Below are 23,528 nucleotides of genomic sequence, written 5' to 3' on the forward strand. Positions count from 1 at the left end.
GAGTGGTACTACTCTGCAATAAATGATCTACTCCTAGCAGTCCTACTGGCTCTCTTAATGTGCTCAGCAGGAAATGTAACAAAACAGCACTCTCCACATTTCAGAGTTCTCCAAGAAGGAGGAAAAATTACCCATATTCTCCACTGCTGTTGCACAGGCAGAGAAGAGCTGCTCAATGAAAGCACTTTTCCTTTTTATGGAAGTCTTCAGGCAGGGCATCATCATCATTTCCATGGTATCAACATCATTTTATAGAATCATGTAATACCAGCCTAGGATGAGTGTGCATTGCCCAAGGGCTGAGCAGGGTCCTTGACCTGCAGCTGCTGTACTGTCCCCCTCAAATCAGGTCATTGGCAGGGTCAAGGTCAGACACAGCTATATATTGGGACACTTGGGTTGTTGGGGATTTGGGAGACTTGCAGGGAAGTGACTGGATGAGGCTGCAAAAGGAGACCTGGGTGTTTGAGTCTGTCTTCTGAAACGATGAATGGACCTTGCTAGAACTTTGATTTCAAAAATACGTTTTTGTTGCTTTCTGCTTTTTTTGCAATTGTATGCAACATTCATTTTCTGCATTCTTCTCACACTACCGATGGAGAAATTAATTTAAGGTTTTGAGCTTAAGGTTCTGCCCTCCCTGGAAGCAGCCATGAATATTCATAACAATTTGATATGCTCTTAACATAGAATTGTCCCAAAGGTGCGATGCTTTGTGTGCTGTATTGTCCTCAGTATGTTGAGGTAGGTTTTGAACCACCCCTCATACCCAGGAGAGTCTTATATAATAGAAGCTTTTCAGGAAAGGAAAAGAAAAAAGGTCATCGTTTTGTGGTTGTTCTTTATGTCAGATGGTAATTTAAAAAGAAATTGGCAATTTCCTTGTGTCCAGCTGTGTACTTGTTTAATGACTAAGACTAAGTACAAATTGTCAATTACAGAAGAGTTTTATCCCATAAAATATTGTAATACGATAATTCTGATTAGAAATAGAGATGTGATTCCCAAGTGTTTCTGAAAGTAACTTTGTGCCCATTGAAGAAGGTTTTAGTTTATTAGCCTGGGTGGGGTGAATGAAGAGTATAGCTTTAACTGGAGATGCTGTTGTAAGTGATTTTGCTGTTGCGAATCCCCTCAGGTATTAGTGTTGTAAAGAGTGTAAAAAAAAAAGAACAGATGACAGAATGTTACATATGAAAATGAATGGAGCTGGAGTAACAGTTACATGCTTTGTTAAAAAAAAAAATGTTTACAGTTGTGTGACTGATTCCTGAGCTGTGAACATGCCAAAATTTGAAAACAATACAGTGTTTGTGTTGAAAATTTTCTAATTCGAATTTATAAAAACAGCTTGGAAAGCAAACAAATAACATGCATGCAAGTGTTGAAATGAAAGATCTTGAGGAGTGTTCTAACCTGGTGTCCCCAAAGAAAAGCAGACAGCCCCTGTCAGATTGATATACTGTTTAATATTCCAAGCACATCTGTCACTAAGCATTGCAGAATTGCTGTGCTCACATTGAGTGATCAGCAAAAACCTTTCTTCCTGTGGCTTCTGAAGTTTATTCAAAGAGAAACTGAAAAGCAGAGGGAAATCCCTTCAAGCGCAGTTGGAAAGAGATGGGATTTTCCTGGGTTGATTTGACGCTTTTTTGAACAAACTTAGACGTTATAAAGGAAAGCTTGTTGACTTTTTTTATTTAATTAGGCATTGTTATTATGGTGTGTCAAGTGATGCTTTTGAAACATCTTTATCCAAAATTTGTAGTACTCTAACATGAATATGTGGTCTGTAAACTTTTAATTTGAAAAGTGTGTTAGTTCTCACTCTTCAAAATGCCTGTAACTCATTAGATGTACTCAGGGTTTTTTTCCCCTCTGTGTTTTACTGGTAGTGTGTCAAAGGGAAGTACACGCCTCCTGGTGCATGTGGTATGGAGTCATGCCCATATAGCACTTTTGGGCACAGCTCTGAAATATGACAGGAAGGAAAGTGGAACAAAAAAGCAAAGTTCAATGTGAATTCCAAGTGGGATTGCACTCTTCTTAATTAGATGCCATACGATGTACTGTGTTTATTTATCGTTCAGGCAGCTGAATAAAATTTATTTTAAAGCATTAGATGGCAGGATTCTTGTAGGCATTTTAATGCTGGAAGGATGTTCTTCAAAATGAAAGAAAATACCAGAAAGGAGATTCGGTGTATTGAGAATGGTTGCGCTTCAGATTAAACAAATTATCTGTCATTGCATCCATTTTTGAGGATTAATTTTATAGCTTTTTATTAAAGCCAGCTGGTTTGACATGGGTAAGGATAAGCCCTTGGCAGGATGTGTTCACAGGCCGTGGTGTTTTGCCGTAAACAGGCCCAGCAGGCAAGCCTTGCGTTACACAGATTATTGCAGATTACGTGACATCTTCTGGCATTTTGCGTATCTGGTGACAAAAGGTGCAAACCTCCTGCTTTGTTTCAAGGCAGTGTGAAACAGTCCAGATGTACCATTTCTGATCTCAGTGATGACTCTGAGTGGGATGGGAGACGCCTCCTTTTTCTGCCCTTGGAGTTGCTGTGCAGAGTGTTAGGGTTTGATACAAGCGTTCCCTTTAGGAAGGAGGAGGCCACCTTACACCAGCTGCTTCACATCTGCTCTTACGGCATGTTTATCTTCTTCTAGGGCGTGTTGGGCAAGCAGTAGCACTACGTGCCAAAGCCTTTGGCTTCAGTGTGATTTTCTATGACCCATACCTCTCGGATGGCATGGAGCGTGCTCTGGGACTGCAGCGGGTGAGCACTTTGCAGGACCTGCTGTTCCACAGTGACTGTGTTACCCTGCACTGCAACTTGAATGAACACAATCATCATCTTATTAATGACTTCACCATAAAGCAGGTAATAATCTCTGTGGGTGCCCTTCACACCACTGCTGTTTGCCAACTCTGTATAGCATTTATTTCTGTAAATAGGCAGATTCTCATTTGATAGAACTCTTTTCTTGCTCTAAGAGGTCTGTAATTGGTTAGGAACTAGCTGGTTGCTTATGTAATGTTGCTTTTACTGTCTTTTTGGCTCAATAACATCACATTTGTGGAAATAATTTGCTCTTCTTAATATCGCGCAGATTTAATGAAGTGGCATTGATGTAAAAGCAGTGTCTTTTTCTATGTCTTGTAGTAGCTTCTTCCTTTACATGCCTATTTTCAGGTAGCAATTCTGCCTTTCACTGTTGTCTCTCCGAGTTCCTTCGATGCAATTTAAGGATTATGACTAAATGGCTCCCCCCTGTGCTCAGTCCCGATGCTTGCAGACATTTCAAAGATGGAGCTCATTTACAGCATTTCATTTTTGGGAAAAATAATGTTTCTTGGAATTAGTGCTACCTTCTCCCTAAAGTTTTAGGTAATACGTAAAGTAATTTCGAAATCTGGGTGCAGTAACTGCTCCGTTATTGACAAATTTGATACTAGAAGCCAGACACTTAATAAAAAAGTTTGACTCCAGCTTTAGTGTAGGTAACAGTCAGAAGTAAAACACTGAGACATAAGAATGGAGGCAATGTACAGGAAAAAAGCTCTAAAATAGAATAACTGATTTGGCTGTTTTTTATATATATATTTATGCATATATAATGGGTTTATATGTTGGTGACAGTGACAGTAGCACTTTATTGCAGTAAAATCATTACTTGTCTTCTGAGAAATAATTTCTACCTACTACTCTTGAACTTTAGAACTGAAGAACTCACTGAACAATGTTCCACAGTCATGTAGGATCATGGCAGAAAAATGACACTGCAACACACTTCTTGATTTGAAAGTTAGGGATTCTGCAAATCCATCACAAGATAAAATCAGGATTTGGGATTTAAAACTCTAAAAAATTAAGAAGCTTAAAATGAAATCTGGGAGACTAGAGCTCTGTCACCCTGCCTTTTGTTGTATGGCTGGGTACATTCAGTGCTCATTACATGGTGGTATGTCTTTTCAAGCAGACATCTAGACCCAAAAAGCATCATACTGAATTCTGTGGGACCACTGAGCATTGGTCACTTTATTATACAGCACTTGAGAAACTGGGGCCAGTTTACCACAGGAAGAGAAATGTGTTAAGCTTTGGAAAAGCCACAGTGTGTTAGTCAAAGAAACAAAGGGAAATATGTTAAAACTAAGTAATACAGTCTGAAATTAAATGCCTGTAATAAACTCTGCACTGGAGAGTATCCTGTAAGCATTTCACTTGTTATTTGTTATCCTTCCTGATCAAAGCAAGGATTAATTAAAGTGTTAGATGATAGTTGTTGCTTTGGGTAGGAGTTTGGGTGAAACAGTCTGGATAGTAAAGTGCATGTGAAACCCATGAAACTGTAACCCCTCTGAGTGCTTGGTCTGTGTAGAGCATATTCTGATTTAGGCTGACAGATGTTGGAGATGGCTTGGAATTTCTACAGAGCATTGCATACCATTTTTGTCCAATATTGTATGCTCATGTAATAACCATTTTTTAAACAAAGTGCAGAGAAGTATGGTGCATCTCATTTCACTGAAGTCGCACCCTGAATTTTCTTGAGTCTGAAATGACATAAACTTAAAATGTCTTTGAAAATTTGGTGTCTGTCTTCTCTTAGGTAACTTCTAGTGAATTAAATCATTATTCTGTACAGTCATCCTGCTTGTCCTTGTAGTCCCAGAGAAGCTCAGAGAAGTGTTTCAATGAACTTGTGGTATTCAGGGGCTCTTAAGAGATTGAGGTCATCTTTAACTATACAGATTTGAGAAAAAAACCTGCAATTTAAACCCAATACTTTTATAATGCAGCTCTGCAGGTTTAGTGTAGGTGAATTTAACAGACGTCAGCAGTTCCAGCTGTGAAGCTCTTTCAAGCTTCCACCCATTGTTAAGGATCATCTCCAGCTGCATCCACCCTGACAGTTTATCATGAGTCACATAATTCATTCCCTCCAGAATGCATTTATGCAGACATGTTCTGTTTGAAATGAGCATGTCCTACTGCTAGTTCTGGAGTTTCGTAAATAGTTCTAAAATGAAAACTCAAGCAAGGTTGTTGTACAGATTGGACAGAAGATTTTAAGAGGGTTCACTTTCAGTAAAATTTTCACATCCTTCAGAGGGCCTATAAATACACCAAATTGTACTTACAACTCAAATTACCAGTTTGCACAGAAATGGGAAGGGTATATGAGCTTCCTCGAGCCTTTGTGTGTTTGCACAGCTGTGAGTGGCTCTTGGGTGAGCCCCCCTGTGCTGGTTTTGGTACAGTTCCTACAACTCACCCAAGCACTGGAGATGCAGTGATTGTTCCCCTAAGGAATCTCTTCTTGTTACCAGATCAGCTTAAGATCCTGCTCCAGTTTCTTTGCTGTTCTGATTCCCAAGTTAATTACATAAAGCTGAGAGAAGCATCCTTTAGTTCTGCTCCTGTAAGTGGAGTTTGGTTTTGCTGTATAGACCAATGGATGGTTCTCCTGTAGGCTCTGGAGTCTGCAAATGTAGAGAGGCAGGGCCACATTAAACCTGGAGAGCTGAGCAGGAAAATATGGTGGGTTTTTCTTTATAAAACACTGCAAGCATGTGAAAATTGATATTCCCTAGGCCCTCATTAAAAAAAACAAAACAAAACTGACTTATTCAAACCTTGTTGATGAATTTGGCATTTTGAATCAGCATTTGAGTGTAAGGACCCATTTACCTAATGTTTAGTTTGATGTGTAGGTTTCATGAAGTTGAGTTGGTGTCAAAATGTTGGGGTTTGCTTATTTTTATGGCGAGAGATGGTGTCAGTACGAAAGGAGATTTTCATTATTCATCTTCACCGTGGTTCCTACTCTTCATGTGCTTTCCTTCATGCACAGAGGTGTTTGAGACATCTGTCAAAGTTGAAATTCCAGGGTAGCTGGAAGGAGGATGTTGTAATTTATGTTTATTTCAGTACCATTTCTCTTATTTAAACCGCCACTTTGTTTTCAAGTTGTGGATATATTACGGTGTAAATTCTTGTAGTTCTCCCCATACTGATTGCAGTGTCATCTACAATGCTAATCTGCACAATGCACAGCACAGCTTCTCTCCTGGGCACAGAGCGTTCTCAACCAAATTCATTTTCATGCCTTTTAATTGAATAATGGAAGAATTCTTCAGACCTTTATTTAAAAAGTCTCACAGGGGAGGAGGAAGCTGATGTAACAAAAATAAATAATACATGCATCTACTGTGTTTTGGCAGCTAAAGGGAAAAGTGTTTGAAAATCCAAAAGCATTGATTTTTCTGAAAAATTCATGTAGGCTTTTATTTGTGTGAAAGTTGAAAGCCACAAAATATGAATTTGTTTAAGAATGTGCTGTAGTTTCTGTCTCATGCAATTTCACAGTGAAATAAAAAGGCATAAAATGATCTGTCACTTTCATATGCACAGTTGTATCTTTTGATCATGTTACTGCACAATATCTGAAACAACGCTTCTATTAAAAGACACTACTTACAAGAAACAAAAGGTTATTAAGTGCTGTGAAATAGCATTTTATGTTAGAAGCATCACATTTGGTGGTACTTTCCAATGGAGAGGGAAGACAACTGTTACAGTTTAAACCAGCTGAATAGCCTTTGTTATAATGGATGCTTCTTTTGAGTAAAAAATAATGCCACAACGATTTTATTTCATTTATTTTTATTTCATCATTCTTGTTTTTAACTTTCCCTAGATGAGACAAGGGGCTTTCCTGGTCAACACAGCTCGAGGTGGGTTAGTAGACGAAAAAGCACTTGCACAGGCCCTGAAGGAAGGAAGGATACGAGGGGCAGCCTTAGATGTACATGAGTCAGAACCATTCAGGTGCTTTTCCTTTTCTTTTCTTTTTATTTTGTTCACTTTCTTATTTTTAAGTCTTAGTGCATGATACAATCAACAGCAACAAGTAAATTGAGTTTTCCGTTCATTTGGTAGATGAATACTCCTAGCAAAGCAACATGAATCTGTGCAGCACTGGACTGATGCAAATGTAGATGGAGCTGGTGTATGTGGTTAGAAGTGATATCCAAGATTTAATTCCTTAAAAAGAAAAACAAACGAACAACGAGTTTATGTAGTAGAAATAGCAGGAACCTGAGTTCAAATCCTGGCTGTGGCTTTAAGGGGGAAGTGCACCTTTGCCACTGATGCAGCTCTGGAGGCAACTGATGTCTGAACAGTGTCTTTCAAAGGCAAGGAGTTGAGATGTGGTGTGAGAAGTAACTTCTTTGGCACCTTTCTGAAGGAAAAGACATTTGTCTAGATTGCCTCTTCAGGAAAGCGATAAGTATGGAAGAGGTTGCAAAAAAAAGTTCAGGAAAGCTGTCAGAGTGCAGGTTTTGTTTTGTTTTACCCTTTATAAGGGGAGTAGTAACTCTACTGTCAGTAGCAGGGCTGGTAGCACAAGCCTGAGTTTTGGAATGATTGACAAGTCCAGTGTTTCAAACAGAAATGTACCACTCCCCTAAGTGGCATTGGCATTGAGATATCAGCATTCCTAATCAAAATGAGCCTTTTTCATATGTCCTTGAGTCTTGAGAACAGACTGCTGTAGCTTAGTCCTTGCATGTGACAAGCCTTTTTCAAACTGGGAAGGGAAAAATGTTATTTTTAGCTGGAACAATCCACATAAGATTTTGAAGAAGAACAGATTCAGGGCAGGTTGTAAAGATTGGAGGGAGGACAGTATCTCTCCTTCCAGCTTGAGGATTTGAAAAAAGAGAATAATACCCTTTTAGTCAGAATTTTTCTATCTACTGAGGCACAGTGCCACATCACAGATATTTAATTTTATTTATGTATACCCTGGATTCATTTACTCCTAAACGCAGTCATTACAATGCAGTGGTGCTGTGCAAAGCCGGAGTGTAGCAGCTCAAGTGACTTGCAGCTACTTATATTCTTCCCAGTTCCTACCTGGGATCTGCACAAGCAGCCCATTGCACCTCTGGGAAGCCCCATTTACTGCATGGAGATGCCATGTGCAGAGATTCAGTTGCAGGATTACAGCCACGGTTTCCTTTGGCTTCAGTGCTGCATGTCTATCTGATCACAGCATGCAACTCTTTATTCAAGAGTTGTGCCAGATATTTTGATGTTTGTTGAACTGCAGATGAAATCTATCATTTTATGAATTATGACCAACTCTGAAAGCACGCTTTTGTCTTAAAATATTTGCTCTCCTGTTACAGTTGACTGCAAGATTATTAAAACTGGAAATAAATAGGAGGAGCAAGTTTCCATTATTTTCAGTTTCTCTACTTTGTATCTGTGATAACACTTTTACACAGATTCATTGCTTTCCCTGAAAAACAATCTGTAAAGTAAATTTCCTTCTTTCTGTGGAGTTTCTGTAAAGGAATGGGAAAGAAAAAATAGCTAAAAATTCAAGAAAAAAAACCCCTCTGAGTTATGCAAAAGGCGTAGAGGCTGCTGATGTGCACACTTCTGATTTGGAAATAAGATTGTTTTTTCTTTAAATGGTTAGATGTCATACTTACAGAAAGAAGAGCTTTGTTGGTTAATGCAATAAAAGTAAAATTGTGATGAACTGGACAAATGGAATGGCATCTAAATTAATTTGGGTTTTCCTTTGTGCATTTCTGCTCCAGAACTGGAGCGTCAGTGGCTGTAGTTGCAATAAGTGCATTGGACAGAAGCTAATGTTGCTGCTATACTTAAGTTCCACCCTTTAATCTATGAAAAGTGATTGTTGCTTATTTATACCCCAAACAGTACATTGAATTAACAGGCAGAACTATAAACAAACTCAGTAAAAAATGAAAATGCAATTCTTTTGTGCTGTAGAAATTAATCTGTGTGTGTACAAATCCATCTGGATTCCCCACCTTGCTTTCCTCTTGCCCCCAATATTTTTTGTCATTTGATCTTGTTTTGAATTTTCATTTAGCTTTAGTCAGGGCCCCTTGAAGGATGCACCAAACCTGATCTGTACCCCACATGCAGCCTGGTATAGTGAACAAGCCTCAATTGAGATGCGGGAGGAAGCAGCACGAGAGATCCGAAGGGCGATCACAGGTACTGGCTCCCATTATTATTATTATTATTATTAGTATTAGTATTATTAGTATTATTAGTATTATTAGTATTAGTATTATTATTATCTCCTTCCCTGTGTAGTTCTTTTTAAGAAATTTCTTTCTTCAGCCTTGAAAGATGCCAAAAAGAAGCAGCCTTGGGTTTTGTTTCTAATATTTGGAACACAGAAATCAGCAAATGCCCGCTAAGTCTGTTCTCAGAATCGGAACAAGTCATTTTGAGGGTTCTTTGCAATTACAAAGGGAAGGCAGGCATTGCAAGATGAATACTTTTTTCATGTACAGGAAATGTATTTATATGTGAAAAATTATCTGCTTTTTTCTTTGTTACATATAACTATTGCCCATTTGATGGGTTTGACTGTAAATCCTCCTGGTATTGCTGGTGTCTTCCTCAGCTTTTCTTAGACGCTCCCTTATACTTGTCATGGGCAGTTCTCTATGTGAAGTTTTCAGTATTTTGTTGGGAGGTTATTCTATTTTAGATGTTCCCTTCTTTAAAGCCTTGCTAAAGAAGTCTGGCATTTTAAAGGGCAGAGTGTCTTTGTTATATAACTGCCATGTAATTGTAAACTGCTCACATAAGAGAAAACAGCTACGTCTCAAACATGCACTGCTAATAAGTAAAATGAGAGGACTGAGCCATTTGGCAAGGGTTTGAATCCCTTGTAGCCTAAAATAAAAGGAAGGATTTTCATACTGGAAAATGATTCATTAAGCACTAATGTTTTCTCTTTAGTTGGACTTTGCTGTGTCCCCCTTGGCGATATCGTCTGAATGCTCTGCAGACATGCAGGGCCATCTGTGTCACCTTGAGAGTAGTTCAGTGCCAACACATTGCTCTGTTACACAAAAAGCACTGGCAGTAGCCTTCTCTCTGGCTTGTGCCTAGAGAGACCAGGCAATTTAGTTTCATTTATAGCCTGTGCAGAAAGAAGATTCTCTTCTGGATGCTAATTAAAGGCACCTCTTAAACTCCTCATCTGAATTGTCGTTTGTTGGACAATTTCACTCTAATGTTTTAGAGGTGACCTGAAGGGCCTGACTGTCCCTTAGCTGGAATTGGTCCTTGTGGCTGTACTCCAAAACTCCAGTGGTACATTTGTTTGTTAGGGTGTTCAGTAACTGTTGCCTGCTCCCAGATAGCTCTGGGGGAGATTGCACAAACCAACATCCGACCTGCAAATCACTGTTAATAGGCTGTGGTCTGAAAACTAAAGAGCCAGCTATCCAGGGCTAGTTTTATGTTAAATTTGTGCAGCAGCCCAAGCATATGTGCCTAGGAAGGCAGACCTACAGTTCCTTCAAGTGTGTGATGGTGCTCTCAGTGATCTGGATCATTGATTTGTATCGAAGCTGTCAGCACTTCAGTGTTTGCGTATGGTTTTTAGTAAGATCAAACTGAGACCAGCGTTAAGGAGGTGAGAATGACATTGAATTGCAGTGAAACAAATGTAGGAAAGATACAGGAAATGTGGGATAAAGCTGGATATATATGAAAACCATAGGGGAGCACAAAGAAGAGAGGGTGTAGAGGGGGAGAATAATTGGAAAAAGGTGTGAATTGTAGGAATGAAGGCTATGACTACCATCTGACAATAAAAAATGTTAAGTGTTTCTGCTGTTATTTAAAAGTCAGTGATGTTGTGATGTGTAAAATAGAAATAATCAGCAGAGATTAAATACTTTTAAATATATTTTTAAACTTGAAAGCATACCAAGTATGAAATAAGGAGGACCACTGGAATGGAAGTAAGAGGAAGGCAAGCATGGCAAGTGAAAAGATCATTATAAGTTTAAAATAAAAAAATAAATACTGTGTTTTGAGGGAAGACCAGTAAAACATGCCTACCGAAGTTAGCAACAAGAACAAGGGGGGGCAAAGAGGAAGACGAGATTGAGAAGGATAAACATCAGAAGAAAGATACTGTTCAAATTTGTAGACAGTTCTGGCAGAAGTTTCGATGGATGTATATTTCAGCTATATTTTGAAGATCATTTCTAGATGGTTGGAATTCACCTATAATGGGGCATGTACCTCACCTTGTTCAGTCCTGAGCTAAAAACCCTTCCAGCTTGTGCACAGGAGACGTGACAGGCTCAGGGATGTCAGCTGAAGTCATGGAGGAACACCTAATTGATGGTATCCATTGCTCGAGCAGCAGTTTAGTGGAAAGGCTTTTTTACAGCCCCATTGTGGCCAGGCTGATGGATAGAAAGAGCAGGCAAAGATAGTGAAGTCCTTAATCAAATTTCCAGTAGGAAGCTGGAGACAAAAGGCTGAATTCTTTAGTGATGGAGCATAGTCAGTTTTTGAAAGGGTTTCTGGAGTACCGTTGCCAGCAGTGGCAGGGGTGGACTCAAAATTACTTCTTCCTGCCCCTTTATGTGCAGATGCACTATAAGATTGAACTTCAGTGAAGACACACTAAAGCAGATGTCAGAAAAAACACATGTTCCAATTGATCTCTCTCCTGTTAAAATAGGTGGAAACATTCCTATTGCTATGAATAAAATCTGTGTTGGATCTGCTCATGTCATTTGTTGCAGGGCTGAAGATAGTTCTGCAGAAGACAGTCACAGGCTTGTCCAGTATGTGCTGAATCAGGTTGACAGATTTTCCAGTCTTAAAACTTCAGTTGTACTTCAGAGGTTAAGGAAAGGTTTTGAAGAAGTGAAGAAAGGAAATACTGGTGTATTTTCATTTTATGCAGGGATGAAAGGCATGGCTGAGGATTAATACATTGCAGTAAATAAAAGTGAAGAGCAATTTAGATAAAAAAGGGAAAGTGCAGGAGTACGGGGGAATAAGTGTTGGTCATATTCAGGTTTATGGCACAATTCCATTCAGAATTCTATATTTTTCATTAAGTGTTTTTAATTTCTGTGGTAGGTGGAAGGAAAAGGAGGAAAGTCATGTTAAGGACAGAAAGCAGGGGGCTACACTACTGAATTTGATTGGTAGCTATGCTCCATATCCAAATTTCAGCTCCTTGGAAAGATAAATCTTACTGATTTTGGGTTTACTGAGACCCTGTATACAAGGAATAAAGAAAGACAGGGAAATCAAAATTAAACAGAGCATTTCAGCCATTATTACCTAAGTCCCAGGCAAAAGGCTACAGCAAGGATCAGAAACAAGCTCTTAGTGTCATTTTATGTATTGATTTAAATATGCAAATATTTTAAGTATTTTTAACATAGACATACTAAGAATATAAGGCACACAATTTTTATACATTTTTATTTCCTCTTCCTCACTTCATCTTAGGTCGTATTCCAGACAGTCTGAAAAACTGTGTTAACAAAGATCACTTGACTGCAGCCACACATTGGGCCAGCATGGACCCTGGAGTTGTTCATCCAGAGCTTAATGGTGCTGCATACAGGTAAGTGTGCTGAAGAGGTAGAAGAAATACCTCCATAATTCAGTGTAGGTATTCAAGGATAGATAAAAGACCTTCCTATTAATGATTGAAGTGCTTTTGCATTACACACCAACTGTATTGTTTTTTGTAATTGTCGTGTTCAGGAGAATAATCTTGTTGATGTCAGTCATGCTGTGTCTAACTCCGATTCCTCTTACAACCTTTTTTGTTAGGTTAGTGTGGGAATATAGATTTGTTTGTATATTCAGGTAAAACAATTCTAGTCATCTCCAGTGTTGCAGTGGAAGTTCTGTGTTCTTTTGCTGAAGGTAATGATGCAGCTGTAGGTTACAGAAAGGCTTTCAGTACTAAACTTACGTTGTTTTGTGGCCTCCAGACACAAGAGAGAACAAGTAACTCAGTATTGAAAACAGTGGAACGGCCTGTGGTGATTATGAAAATACGTTTAAAATAGCTTTTTCTAAATTATATGTTTAATTTTTAAGCAGAAGCATTTGAGAGACTTGATCTGTGTATTCTCAGTCAACTGTGAAAGCTGATCTTAATAATTAATAGAAAGGGGCAATTTTTTACATCTAATATGCACATTCCTTAGTTGTTTTGTCTGCTCAAGAGTCTTTCTCTGTCCCTTTATCCCTAGCAGCTATTCTAGCAGCAGATTCTTCATAGTAACCAGCTTCAGACAATTTTTATTTGTGAAAAACACCTACAGTTTTTGTATTTTCCAGTCTGATATTTGCACATAAGTAGGATGAACGTGGCAGAAAACTACAATTGCCTGCTTCCCTCAGTGCCTTGAGTAAAGGGGCAGTGCAGTCCTCTCACTATTTTGTCATATCCCATTATCCTAATCTTTCCACTGTCCTTCTTCATGCATCTACTTTACCTTTTTTGGTCTTTAGGAGAACTCCCCATACTTAAGTAGAGGGGGGGGTTCCTGATTTTGTGTCACTGTGCATGGGAACCCATCTGTGCCCTGCTGGGAAGCGAGGCAAAGTTAACCTGTCCCAAGGACTTGGAGCAATCTCATCAGAGGGGGATGGAGGGGTGTCAGGGTTGAGTGTCACCACCCTCTGCCACAATCTCCTCATCAGGAGCCATAAGTGCACCAAGGGAAAAGAATAACTTGGATTTGGTGATCATATCACTTAAAGATGTTTGTTTCTGAAAGTATACCCATAGCCCTAAATATCTAAGAAGGGTATTTTTATTTGCTTAAATGAGAAGCTCAAGCACACGTGTTCTCTTCCACACAGCATCTGGTTTCATGGACTTCAGTTTGGAGTAGTGAGGGTATGGCTCAGTGTAATTGCGGCCTAAAGGCAGGTGTTGCTGGACAGGAGGTAATAACTCCAACCCTGTCCTGGCAGTTAAGAATGGGGGTCCATGCCCAAATAAAATGCAGGTTTTTGTTCTCGTTTTGGGGGTCACAAGTCCAGCAGAAGCAGGCTTTGCAGCCAGAAATTAATTTTAACTTAGGAATGTTTGGGGAAGTTAATGATTTACAAGGTAAAGACCATATGTATTCAATTTAAGCAGGATAAGCACAGAACTGAGTGGCTTTTTAAGACATTGTTTCAGTCCTTTCTCTTGATAAAGAGAGTTTATTGTAAAATTCTGATTTAATTATTTTCAAATGCAAAATAAAACTAATATTAGGAATTTTGAGGCAGGATTTAATAGTTATACAATAAATGTTAAAAGCTTTTTGGAGGGGCAATAGAATAGTGTTTGAATGTGGGTAAAGGCAGTTACTACTGTGTGCAGTGCAAAATATGCATCACCTTAAGCTCAGGTTTTATGAAGAAATTGGTTTCAATAGCAGTGTTTGTTGATGCTTAACTCCTACCTGGATTAAGTACAGCATTTGAATTGATTGTTCAAACCAGTTTTTTCCATCTTTTCTTTGTAATCCAAGGTTATGTTGAGCTAAGTGAGTTCTGGAGTCTTTCACGGAGAGTATGGTGTTTCAGATGTGCTAATAACTGTATCATACTCATGTAATTGCATTAGAAGATAAGTCCTGGGATAATAATGTGTATGTTAAAAAATGCGGATATCTCTTTTGGTGAACTAAAACTAATGAGGCTGTTTTATTTTGGATCTATAATTCACTTGTATTTTGATGTAGGACAGAAATCTCAAGTTATCAGATATTATCACAAGCCAAGAACACTGAGCATTAGTCAGCAGATTGTAATCTAGATCATCTGAATATCATCATATTCTCGGGAAAACAATACCATTTACTGTGTGAAATGCAAGACATCCTATCAACACTAAAGGTTGTGCAAACAGAACCTATCCCAAGAGTAAAGATCAACAATACTCCTGAGAAGGAATTACTTGTAGTGGTCTTGGTGAAGCAGTATAACATACCCTGATCTTGTGTTATTGCCGTGTATTTGTTACCGAGCTGCCTGTGAAATAACCCCCTGCCATTTCCTGTGGCACAGAGCAGGCAGGTCATAAGCACAGAGAAATTCACCCGCCAGTAACAGTGATTTTACCATCCATAGACATTTCCACACATCTTCCTGCCTCCTAACAGCTCAAGGATAGGGCTGGATAGGGCTCTGAACACTCTGGTCTAGTGGAAGGTGTCCCTTGGCAGGGAATTGGAACAAGATGATCTTTAAGGTCCCTTCCATTCCAAACCATTCCATGATTCTGTGAATACCTAAGTACTGAAGAGGTACTTGGATGAGAAATAGCTGGATGTTGGTAATTCAGGAGTTAGTTCATGTTGAGGTATTTCATTGATTTTCACACTCAGTGCCTGGTAAGAGTGCACTTAAAAATTGAACCTCTTCTGGGACAGATTCTGTTTTTTGAACAGAGCTTAACATAGTGAATTCAAAGTGCTTCTGCAGTTTAAAAGATAGACAAGAGTAAAGTAGAAATTAAAGTTGTCCCTCTGTTGTAATTGAGAGAGTTACTGTATTTTTCCTCCTACATGGGGGAAGAGGATGGAAGAGTACGAATTAACAGAAGAAGTATAACTGATTGCTCACTTCAGCTTTCACAGAAATCTGGTTCAGTTGACATTTTACCTGGAAAACATTTCAACTTACTACTGCCAGAAGAGGAACATAGAGGGGAACTTCATGAAGTGCTGGAGAGGATGTATTTGCTGGTTAAGAATAGAGAAAAAAGAAAGACTAGAATTCTAAGCCATAAATAGCAGAAAAGGGGAGAGTTTTATAGAATACATAGGCTCATGGATAGAGGCTTGAATTTATGTGCCCTTTCAGAGACAGGATTTGAGCAGCACTGATGATTAAAAAGGGACAAAAATTACAAGAAGAGGATTGCAAAGCAGGGTTAGGAGTTGCCAAGTAAAATGCAGTTTCTGGGGAACAGTATGACATCTGTATATATTGGCTGCTGCCACTGTGTAGTTTTAGGACAAGAAAAACAACTGTAGGGCCTCTGGACGTTACTGAAAGTCTGTCGAAAACCTGTACCTGAGGTGAGGTGCTGGCAGGTAGAACCCTGCTGGTTAGGACTTGGGGTCCAAGGGAATGTCCTTATATACAGAAAAGATATTTGGGGTCAGAGTGGAATTAAAGTCGTGCAGTTTGAAATGTTTCATGTGCTCATAAGGTAACTCTTAGTGCTCCTGATTCAGCGCTGTCCAGTTTCGAGAGGGGAGGCTCAGGCTTTCCTTCCTGAGGAAAACACAGTTGCAGAAGTTGCTCTCTTCTTGACTTTTTCCCAGCTCTGGTGTGTTGATACTCAGGGAATACATTGTTAAAAAGTAGAAATTGTGTGTTGAGAACAGCTGCAGTGTTTCCGTTTTTGAATGGAAATTATGTTGTGTGTCTTGCAGAGCACCTAGAATAGCAAAAAAGCTGTTTCAAAATTAAATTTAGGTAAAACAATACTGTCTGACAGTTTTCATAGGAATTGAAGCAAATTTGATTAATAAGATTCAAATGGAGTTACTGAAACAAGCAACTAATTCCATTAGCAACTGCAAATTAATTCCAAGGAGAGGGAATTAGCATAGGAAGCCCTGTAAATATGTGTACAATTGGGAACAAAGTTATCTGACCTACAGGTGGTGTGATCAGTCACAGCCTCGTTACCCATCCCAGATTACAGTCAATGTTGTGGTGTGTAAGAGTCTTTCCCAGGATGACCAGACCAGTGTGTGGTGTCCCTGTTATCCCTGTGCCATGTCAGTCCTGCTGAGCTCTTCTGGTGTTTCCAAAAGAAGTTCCCATAATGTGTCTCTGGTGGAAGCAAAAAAGCCAAGTCGGTCTGCTTGTATCCAGCTTTCTTCTCCAAAGTCTTGCCTAAGTTCTGCACTAATTTTCTGCCAGTTTGAGGGAACTTGGGATGAGCAGCACAAACACGTATTACCATGGAAAAGCTGCAGAAATGGGGTGAAATTCCCTGATGCATTGAGCTCTGATGAGGAGAAAATCAACAGCAGAATAATGTGATACTTGAAAAAAGCTTGACAAGAAAAGTGCCTTTTGTCCCGTGTAGTTCTGGGTAAATGCTTGGGCAGCAAAAGCTGCAGTGAGTGGTAGTTCTGTGTGCTCAGGCTTTCAAATGGATAACGCTCTCACCAGGATGCTTGGGTGGGCACAGTGCAGCAGGAGACAATGAGGGAAGTGAGGGATGAGTGTGCAACTTTATGATGAGGAGGGGAGGGCAAAGGGTCAGTTGGAAGTGGCCAGCGTGACACAACTTGCAAATAGGTATTGAGGTATTTGACTAAGAAGAAAACATATTTTATTAAATCCATGTGTAGCTGTTGTTTTTATAGAGCACTGTGAAATACCAGTGTTCATCAATTACTTCTGAAGTTTGGGATTGGAACAGTAGATCTGCAAGATTTCTTTAGCCTGATAACATCAGAGCCATCATAAAATCGAGCTGAATCAGAGGGTGATGCTTTTATTGAATGCATAAAATATTTAGGCCTCAGTGTTTGTCCAGATAGAGTAAGAAATTTTTAAAACCATCCATAAATTTTGCGTTTGCATTTCTCTTTCTTACAGTCTGCCTAAAGCACTTGTCCTCTGTGTAACTGGCACTGGTTCTTCTTCAGAAAAGTGCAGTGGTGAGGTTGCTGCTGAAAAAGTTACTCAGTTGCAATAGGCTTGAGTTTGTCATCTTATGAGTGTGTGGGTGTGATGGCTTTTTGGGGGAGCTGTCAGGAGGCTAAGACTGCGAAAATAGTGTAAAGAAATATTTTTTCAAACCACAACAATGAAAATTTAAAATTCTTACATGAGAATGAAAGAGGAAAAAAAAGGAAAAGTTGTAGAGAACATATTGCATGGACCCAGCTGAACTTATTTCTTGTTGAGGTGATGCTTTGAGAGGAGCAAAGCTTGAAGGTGCTTTCCTTTGCTGTTACTCCTGCTATTAAATCTGAAGGAACAATCTGGCAAACTTTCACGTCTCATTTGGTTAAAACACAGTATCTGTTGCTTTATGTAGCAGCATCTGCACATGGCATCTCACCTGGAGCTGGACTCCCTGTGTCTTAACTGGTCTGAAAGCAAAAGAGGCATCTCTGCAGCTCTAGGAGGCAGGGTGGGCGGTCTGCTCCGTCTGGTTTTAATGTCTGCTCTGGTTTTCTTCTCCCAGCAGGTATCCCCCGGGTGTTGTGAGCGTGGCTTCCACTGGCATTCCTGCGGCAGTAGAAGGAATAGTCCCCAACCCCATGTCTCTATCACACGGCCTCCCTGCCGTCGCCCACCCGCCCCATGCTCCTTCCCCCGGCCAAACTGTCAAACCAGAAGCTGATAGAGACCACCCGAGCGACCAATTGTAGCCAACAACAGCATTCCCAACATCGGAGACTTCAACCGCAGCGCGTGGAGAACGACGCAACACAAAACAAACCCCTGGATTTTGATTAAAGGCAAAACCATGAACTTACAGGAGGAGACGATTATTGGTTTAGAAACTGGTCCAATATACAGTATAAAAGGAAAAAAGGTGGGAGACAAAAAGAAGATTTGGAAACATTTTTTCCTCCGTATAAATTGTAGTTTGTCCCTGTCCAGTGGACTGATTCACTGTTTCTGTGTCCTATGGGTTCTTTGTTAAGCAAGAGAAGTTAGTAGTTAATTATATCATGAATGTACTTGTCTGTGTACAGTTTCTAGAACATTAAAAAGGGTTTGTTTGCTTAGCTGTCAACAAGGAAAAACATAAGGGAGGCATTCAACAAACCAGTTTTGAGATTAAAAATCCTTTCTTTTATATTTTCAAACATGCCCAAAAATGAGGCAGTTGGCAAACTTCTCAGGACAATGAATTTTTCCCATTTTTCTTTCTACGCCACACAGTGCATTGTTTTTTCTACCTGCTTGTCTTATTTTTTAGAATAATTTAGTAAACAAAAGAAAAACAGTTTCTCCTAATTTTGGCATGAATTCCCTTATTTCAAAATGAAGACAACCTTGCAAAGAGATTTTGAGGAAAAAAAGAGGTTTTGTATAAACGAGCATTGTGCTTTTTGTCACCAGTTAAAGTATATATTATTGGTGGTATCTGGAAAAGGCACTAGACTACTGAAAAGTAGCAGCATTTCATTGCCTACATTGATTCCTTCCTGGTAATGTGGTAGGCTAGCAATATTTTTGGTTAAAATCATGTTTGTGACTGTAACCATTTGTATGAATTATTTTAAAGAAATAAAAATCCCAGACAAATATCATATGTGTAAAAATTTTTATTTCTAGTAACTGTTTATTCAACTTTTATTAGGTTTCTTAGCTGTAATTTTTAAACAGATGCTGTCAAGTATTTCATTTCTAGCTTTACTTTGCTCTCTGTTGTTTGTAATACTGTCTTGGAAGCTTGAAAAATAAAAAAAAAAAAAATTCTTTCCATACCATTTTTCCCTTTACATTTCGTAAATGTTGATCTTTTTTCCTGTGTTTCTAATGGAGTTTGAAATTAAGATGGATTTTGATTTGTACACCGGCATCATCAGCTACAATGTGGTAACAGCATTTATGCCACCACTGTGGGCAGAGCAGAGGAGGTACAACAGCAACACAACAACAGCAGTAATAATAATAATAAATGTCTTTTGCCGAAGTCCAACATGAGAAGTGTCCATTGTTTTATTTGCTTCTGTGATGATGGAAGGGTGCAGCAGGATGTAATTGTATTGGTTATATTGAAGGAGTTTGTTTCTTTGAGCACAGGCAGAAGTGTGTTCGAGGCAGGTTCGATTCCAGCTGAATGCTCTTCTGACCTTTCCTGTGCTCCTGGGTAAGATGCCCTTCATCCCTGCAAAGTTTCAAAAAAGACAAAAGTTGATCTGCTTCGGAGGGAAATCCATGGTGGGCAAAAGTGAACCTGGACCTGAACCTCCTTGGTGGTCTGTTTTCTCTTTATTCACTATTAGCCTGAACAGTGCACCCACCTAAGGTTTGTGAGCTGATTTTATGGCATCTGTAAAAATTTCTGGCCCCTGTTCCTGCAAGTCTACAGAGCAGCCTCCACCTCAGTGCAGGAAAGGGTAAGAGGCTGCAAATCACAAAACTCAGAAATTTGTGCGTCTGTATGCAGGGAGCACTATGTACAGTGGAATTTTGTCTGTGGAAGAAAGGAAGTTCTTGCCTTGAACATTCAGAGCTAAAAATGTTATCCATTACAATTTATTTGCTGGTAAAACTATTTCTGTTCCCTTTGTGAAATGAAACAGAAAACATCCCTAAAACTGCAAGTTATCCTAGAAAAGACACTTCTAAGAGCTTTGAGGCCAAAAACTTGCAAAAACACCAAATGCAGTCTCCTGCTGTTGAAGCAGGATTTCGTATTTCTTGGGTAATTCATATTTTAAGATGCTGCTTTGTCAGACTGAAGTTGCTTCCTTAACATATGTAAAACAAATGTTTAACATCTGGCTGCCAAGAATTGCTGACAGCCACATTTGCAGCCCCATCTCTCAAGGAAAAACCGAGGGTTCCTTGTATCATTTGGACATGGCTTGTGTAACTACATTTTGTTTCTAGTGGGTACATAATTGAACTAGAAATGGTGTTTATTGTGTGCACTTCTTGGGCTCAGTTCTGAAGCATTTGAGCTGTTGTCCATGCTTGCTCAGGCACAAACCTTTTCAGGATTTGAGCCTGAAATGCACTGGGTTCAATGTTCCTTTGTGCGTGTTTGAGGTTATCTCTTGGTCTGGCTGGAGCACAGTAATGCAGTTTCCTGCTTCAGAAAGGAAAAGCCATCTGAGGAGTGACAAGACTGATGGGTACTGGTTTTGGGCTATGGTCTGAAAATCTGAAAGGTAATGAAAAGCCAAACTTGGGGTGAATGACTGGTTGGAAAAGTGGCCCATAATAAACAAAAGTCTGTAAAGCCAGAGCAACCTTCTCTCTTTTATGACTGCTTTTGTTGGGTAGTGGAAAAGTGATGAGATTTTCCTCCTTTTGGTGAAGCATGTGCCAAGTAAGTATAGACAGCAGAAGATGCAGTTAGTGGGAAAATACAGAGTGGAGAAGGTGATGGCAGCAGAGGCTACAGGTGCCCTGAGGCAGTGTTGAAAGAGTAGTTTGGTTGAAGTGCCTGCTTTGAACATGATTTGCTTTTGGTGGCATTATTTGAATTGTGGGTTTTGACAAAGAATGAGGCTAAATATGACAAGAGTGCTGCTGGCTCAAAAGCTGCAGCCAACAGGATGTCGGGGCTTCGAGGCTGCACAAGAATTTGGTGCAAGAACGGGCAGAAAGGTCCCGGTTGTGCAGATGCAAAGTCAGGTGGTTGCAAATCAAAAGTTTGTTAGAAAAAGGACCCACGGTAGCATTGGTGGGTTGGCGCTGTGGGAAGTTGCAGTGCGGTGGCAGGTTCATCTTGCATGGTGGTTTTGGTAGGTTTGATAATGGATCAGAGATGTTACACGGGACCTACTGCATTTGCTGAGTAATTTTGGTCAGGCATTTTCAAAGGACTGAGCTGGAACTGAAGGCATAGGAGAGTTGGGCTCTCAAATTCACTGATGGTGTGCAGGACTCTGGGGAGGAAATCAGAGTAACTTGATATTTTCAGCTTAAAAATGAAGGTTGAGTTCGGGAAATGCCTATAAGTAACAAATGCTGTGGAGGAAGAAGAAATGTTAAAGAAATGCTAATACGTGACAGTTTGAATGGGGTTAGGAAAAGTTCTCTGTCAACAGAGAGGTCCTGGGACTCAGTCCTGAAGCCTCTGCAGCTTGAGTTGGGGTTTTTGTTTCGTGTTTGGGTCCTTTATTTTTTTAATATATAATTTTGTTTTATAATCCAGAATGTGAGAATATTGTTTAATGGTTGTACAAGACTGCAACCAAACCAACAACTAGAGGCATTTTTTCCCATTCAGGATAAAACACTTCAACTTCCTTTTTTACAAGCCTCAAGGCTTTTTCCCTTATTACAGGCACTTGAGAAAATGCCTTATTTTCTTGTTCAGTTTCCAGCTCACATGGTTAAGGCTGGCTTTCCAAATGACCATGACTGCTGCAGTCTATCTGTTCCCAGTTTGCTTCTTGCCTCAGACTAAAGGGTTTTCTCCTCTTGTTTCAGTGGACTCACAGTGTTGGTTGTTCTGCTTGAAGGAGAAGGCAGCACTACCAATGTTTCCTTTAGTCAGTTCACTCCTACCTTACAATTTTGTAAATTGAAAAAAGAAAAAACTAAAAGTCATTTGTTTGAAGGGCAGAGTGTATTATTAGATCATTTGTCTGACCACTTAGTAAAGCTGTTAAGTGTGATAGGTGATATGAATCTTCCTTAAACCTGATACCATGTTTTGAATTCAGTAAATCTTTCAGAAAGATTTCTTGTATTTATGTTAAAATGTCAGGTGATTTTTTTTTTTTTGCTATTTCCTTTAATAGCTTGTTTAAACTGGATGACTGTCACTGTAATTTTTAAATGGCTTTATTTAATTTGGCTTCCCCTGCCTCTAAATTCCAGTTATTGTTTCATGTTAAACATGAGGTCATGTAGGCTGGCTTGAATTTAGTGAGCATGTCACATTTTAGCCATTTTGCCTTTGTACTGAGGTCAGTGACACATCTTCCAGGAGGAACAAACTGTGTTAATCATCTGTTTTCCTGTTACTTCCATTGCATTATCCATCTTTTCTTCGTGGCTCTGTATTTTTGCCCTTTGGAATGGCAGAGTATATGGTTATCTTCTGCAGATAGAATTTCAGGGTTTCTGGAATTTCAGGGTTTCTAATCTCAGTCTTTCAGCTGTGGTTTTCTTCCCTCCATCAACTTTCCAATTTCCTTGGTAAACTATTTTCCTTCAAAGTCACAAATGCTCGAGGAAATTAATTACTCCTCTTTGTCCTTCTTTGTGCAGGTAGCACCTCATTAGCAGCCAAAGCTGCACGCTGAGTGGTCCTGCTCTCATCATCCAAGTGCTCCGTTCATCCACCATGTGCACACCTTGTGTCTGCCTCTTGCAGAATGGACCTTACCTGGGTCTCACACTTCAGATCAGCCCCTCAACATCTGCCTCGCGTTCTTCCTTGTCTCTATCTAGCCTTTGGGAGACCTGGAATGTTACCCCTAGAATTCTTCCCTTTTCTGGAAGGCAGTTCCACTTTCCATCTGTGAGTTACAGCTTGACTTAGACTCAGCTCTCTTTGGCTGACCTCCTTGCACGCCACTCACTAACGCCCGTGTTGTATATTACAATTTTTGTATCCGGTTTGGGGTGTGGGATCACCCAGCTGGTCTTTCTTCTTAATGCAGATCCTCATCTGGAGTTTCCTTCCTTCATTTTTTGTACCACAAAAACAAATAAGCCTCTTCATATCTGGTCTCAGCACTTTCCTTTGCCTTTACACTTCTGCTCAGAGCCATAATGGAGTGGCACTGAAGCGGCACTGTTTGTTTTGGGGGGGGTCATGGTGGTGTCATGACCACCATAAACAGACTAAAGTATGTCCTTGGGATGATCAGAGGCATTTGGGACGTGCCCAAGATGACGCAGATGATTCTCTGAGCATGCCAGTGCCTTGAAGATATTTGTTACTTACACAGTCTTTAACTACACATCTACCCCCCTTCTTTCATATGCTGCC

The 23,528-nt window shown here is 39.7% G+C and overlaps 1 protein-coding gene across 10 annotated transcripts in view; it reads left to right on the plus strand.

Moving 5' to 3' along the window:
- CTBP1 (C-terminal binding protein 1) overlaps positions 1-19,547 on the plus strand; it is a 235,501-nt gene extending 215,954 nt beyond the window's left edge. For 9 of the 10 annotated variants that reach the window (XM_066185324.1, XM_066185325.1, XM_066185330.1 and 6 more), the window contains 5 exons: positions 2,676-2,890; positions 6,714-6,844; positions 8,931-9,058; positions 12,350-12,467; positions 18,078-19,547. In XM_066185324.1, the coding sequence (XP_066041421.1) occupies positions 2,676-2,890; positions 6,714-6,844; positions 8,931-9,058; positions 12,350-12,467; positions 18,078-18,264 (779 nt within the window). In that variant the 3' untranslated portion in view covers positions 18,265-19,547. The remainder of the gene's footprint in view (positions 1-2,675; positions 2,891-6,713; positions 6,845-8,930; positions 9,059-12,349; positions 12,468-18,077) is intronic. The other variant, XM_066185326.1, reaches the window with a different exon arrangement.
- Positions 19,548-23,528: the final 3,981 nt, after the last annotated feature.

Source organism: Chamaea fasciata, unplaced genomic scaffold (genome assembly GCF_029207755.1).
Source record: "Chamaea fasciata isolate MVZ Bird 193981 ecotype frontalis unplaced genomic scaffold, bChaFas1.0.hap1 SCAF_6, whole genome shotgun sequence".
Lineage (NCBI taxonomy): Eukaryota > Metazoa > Chordata > Aves > Passeriformes > Sylviidae > Chamaea > Chamaea fasciata.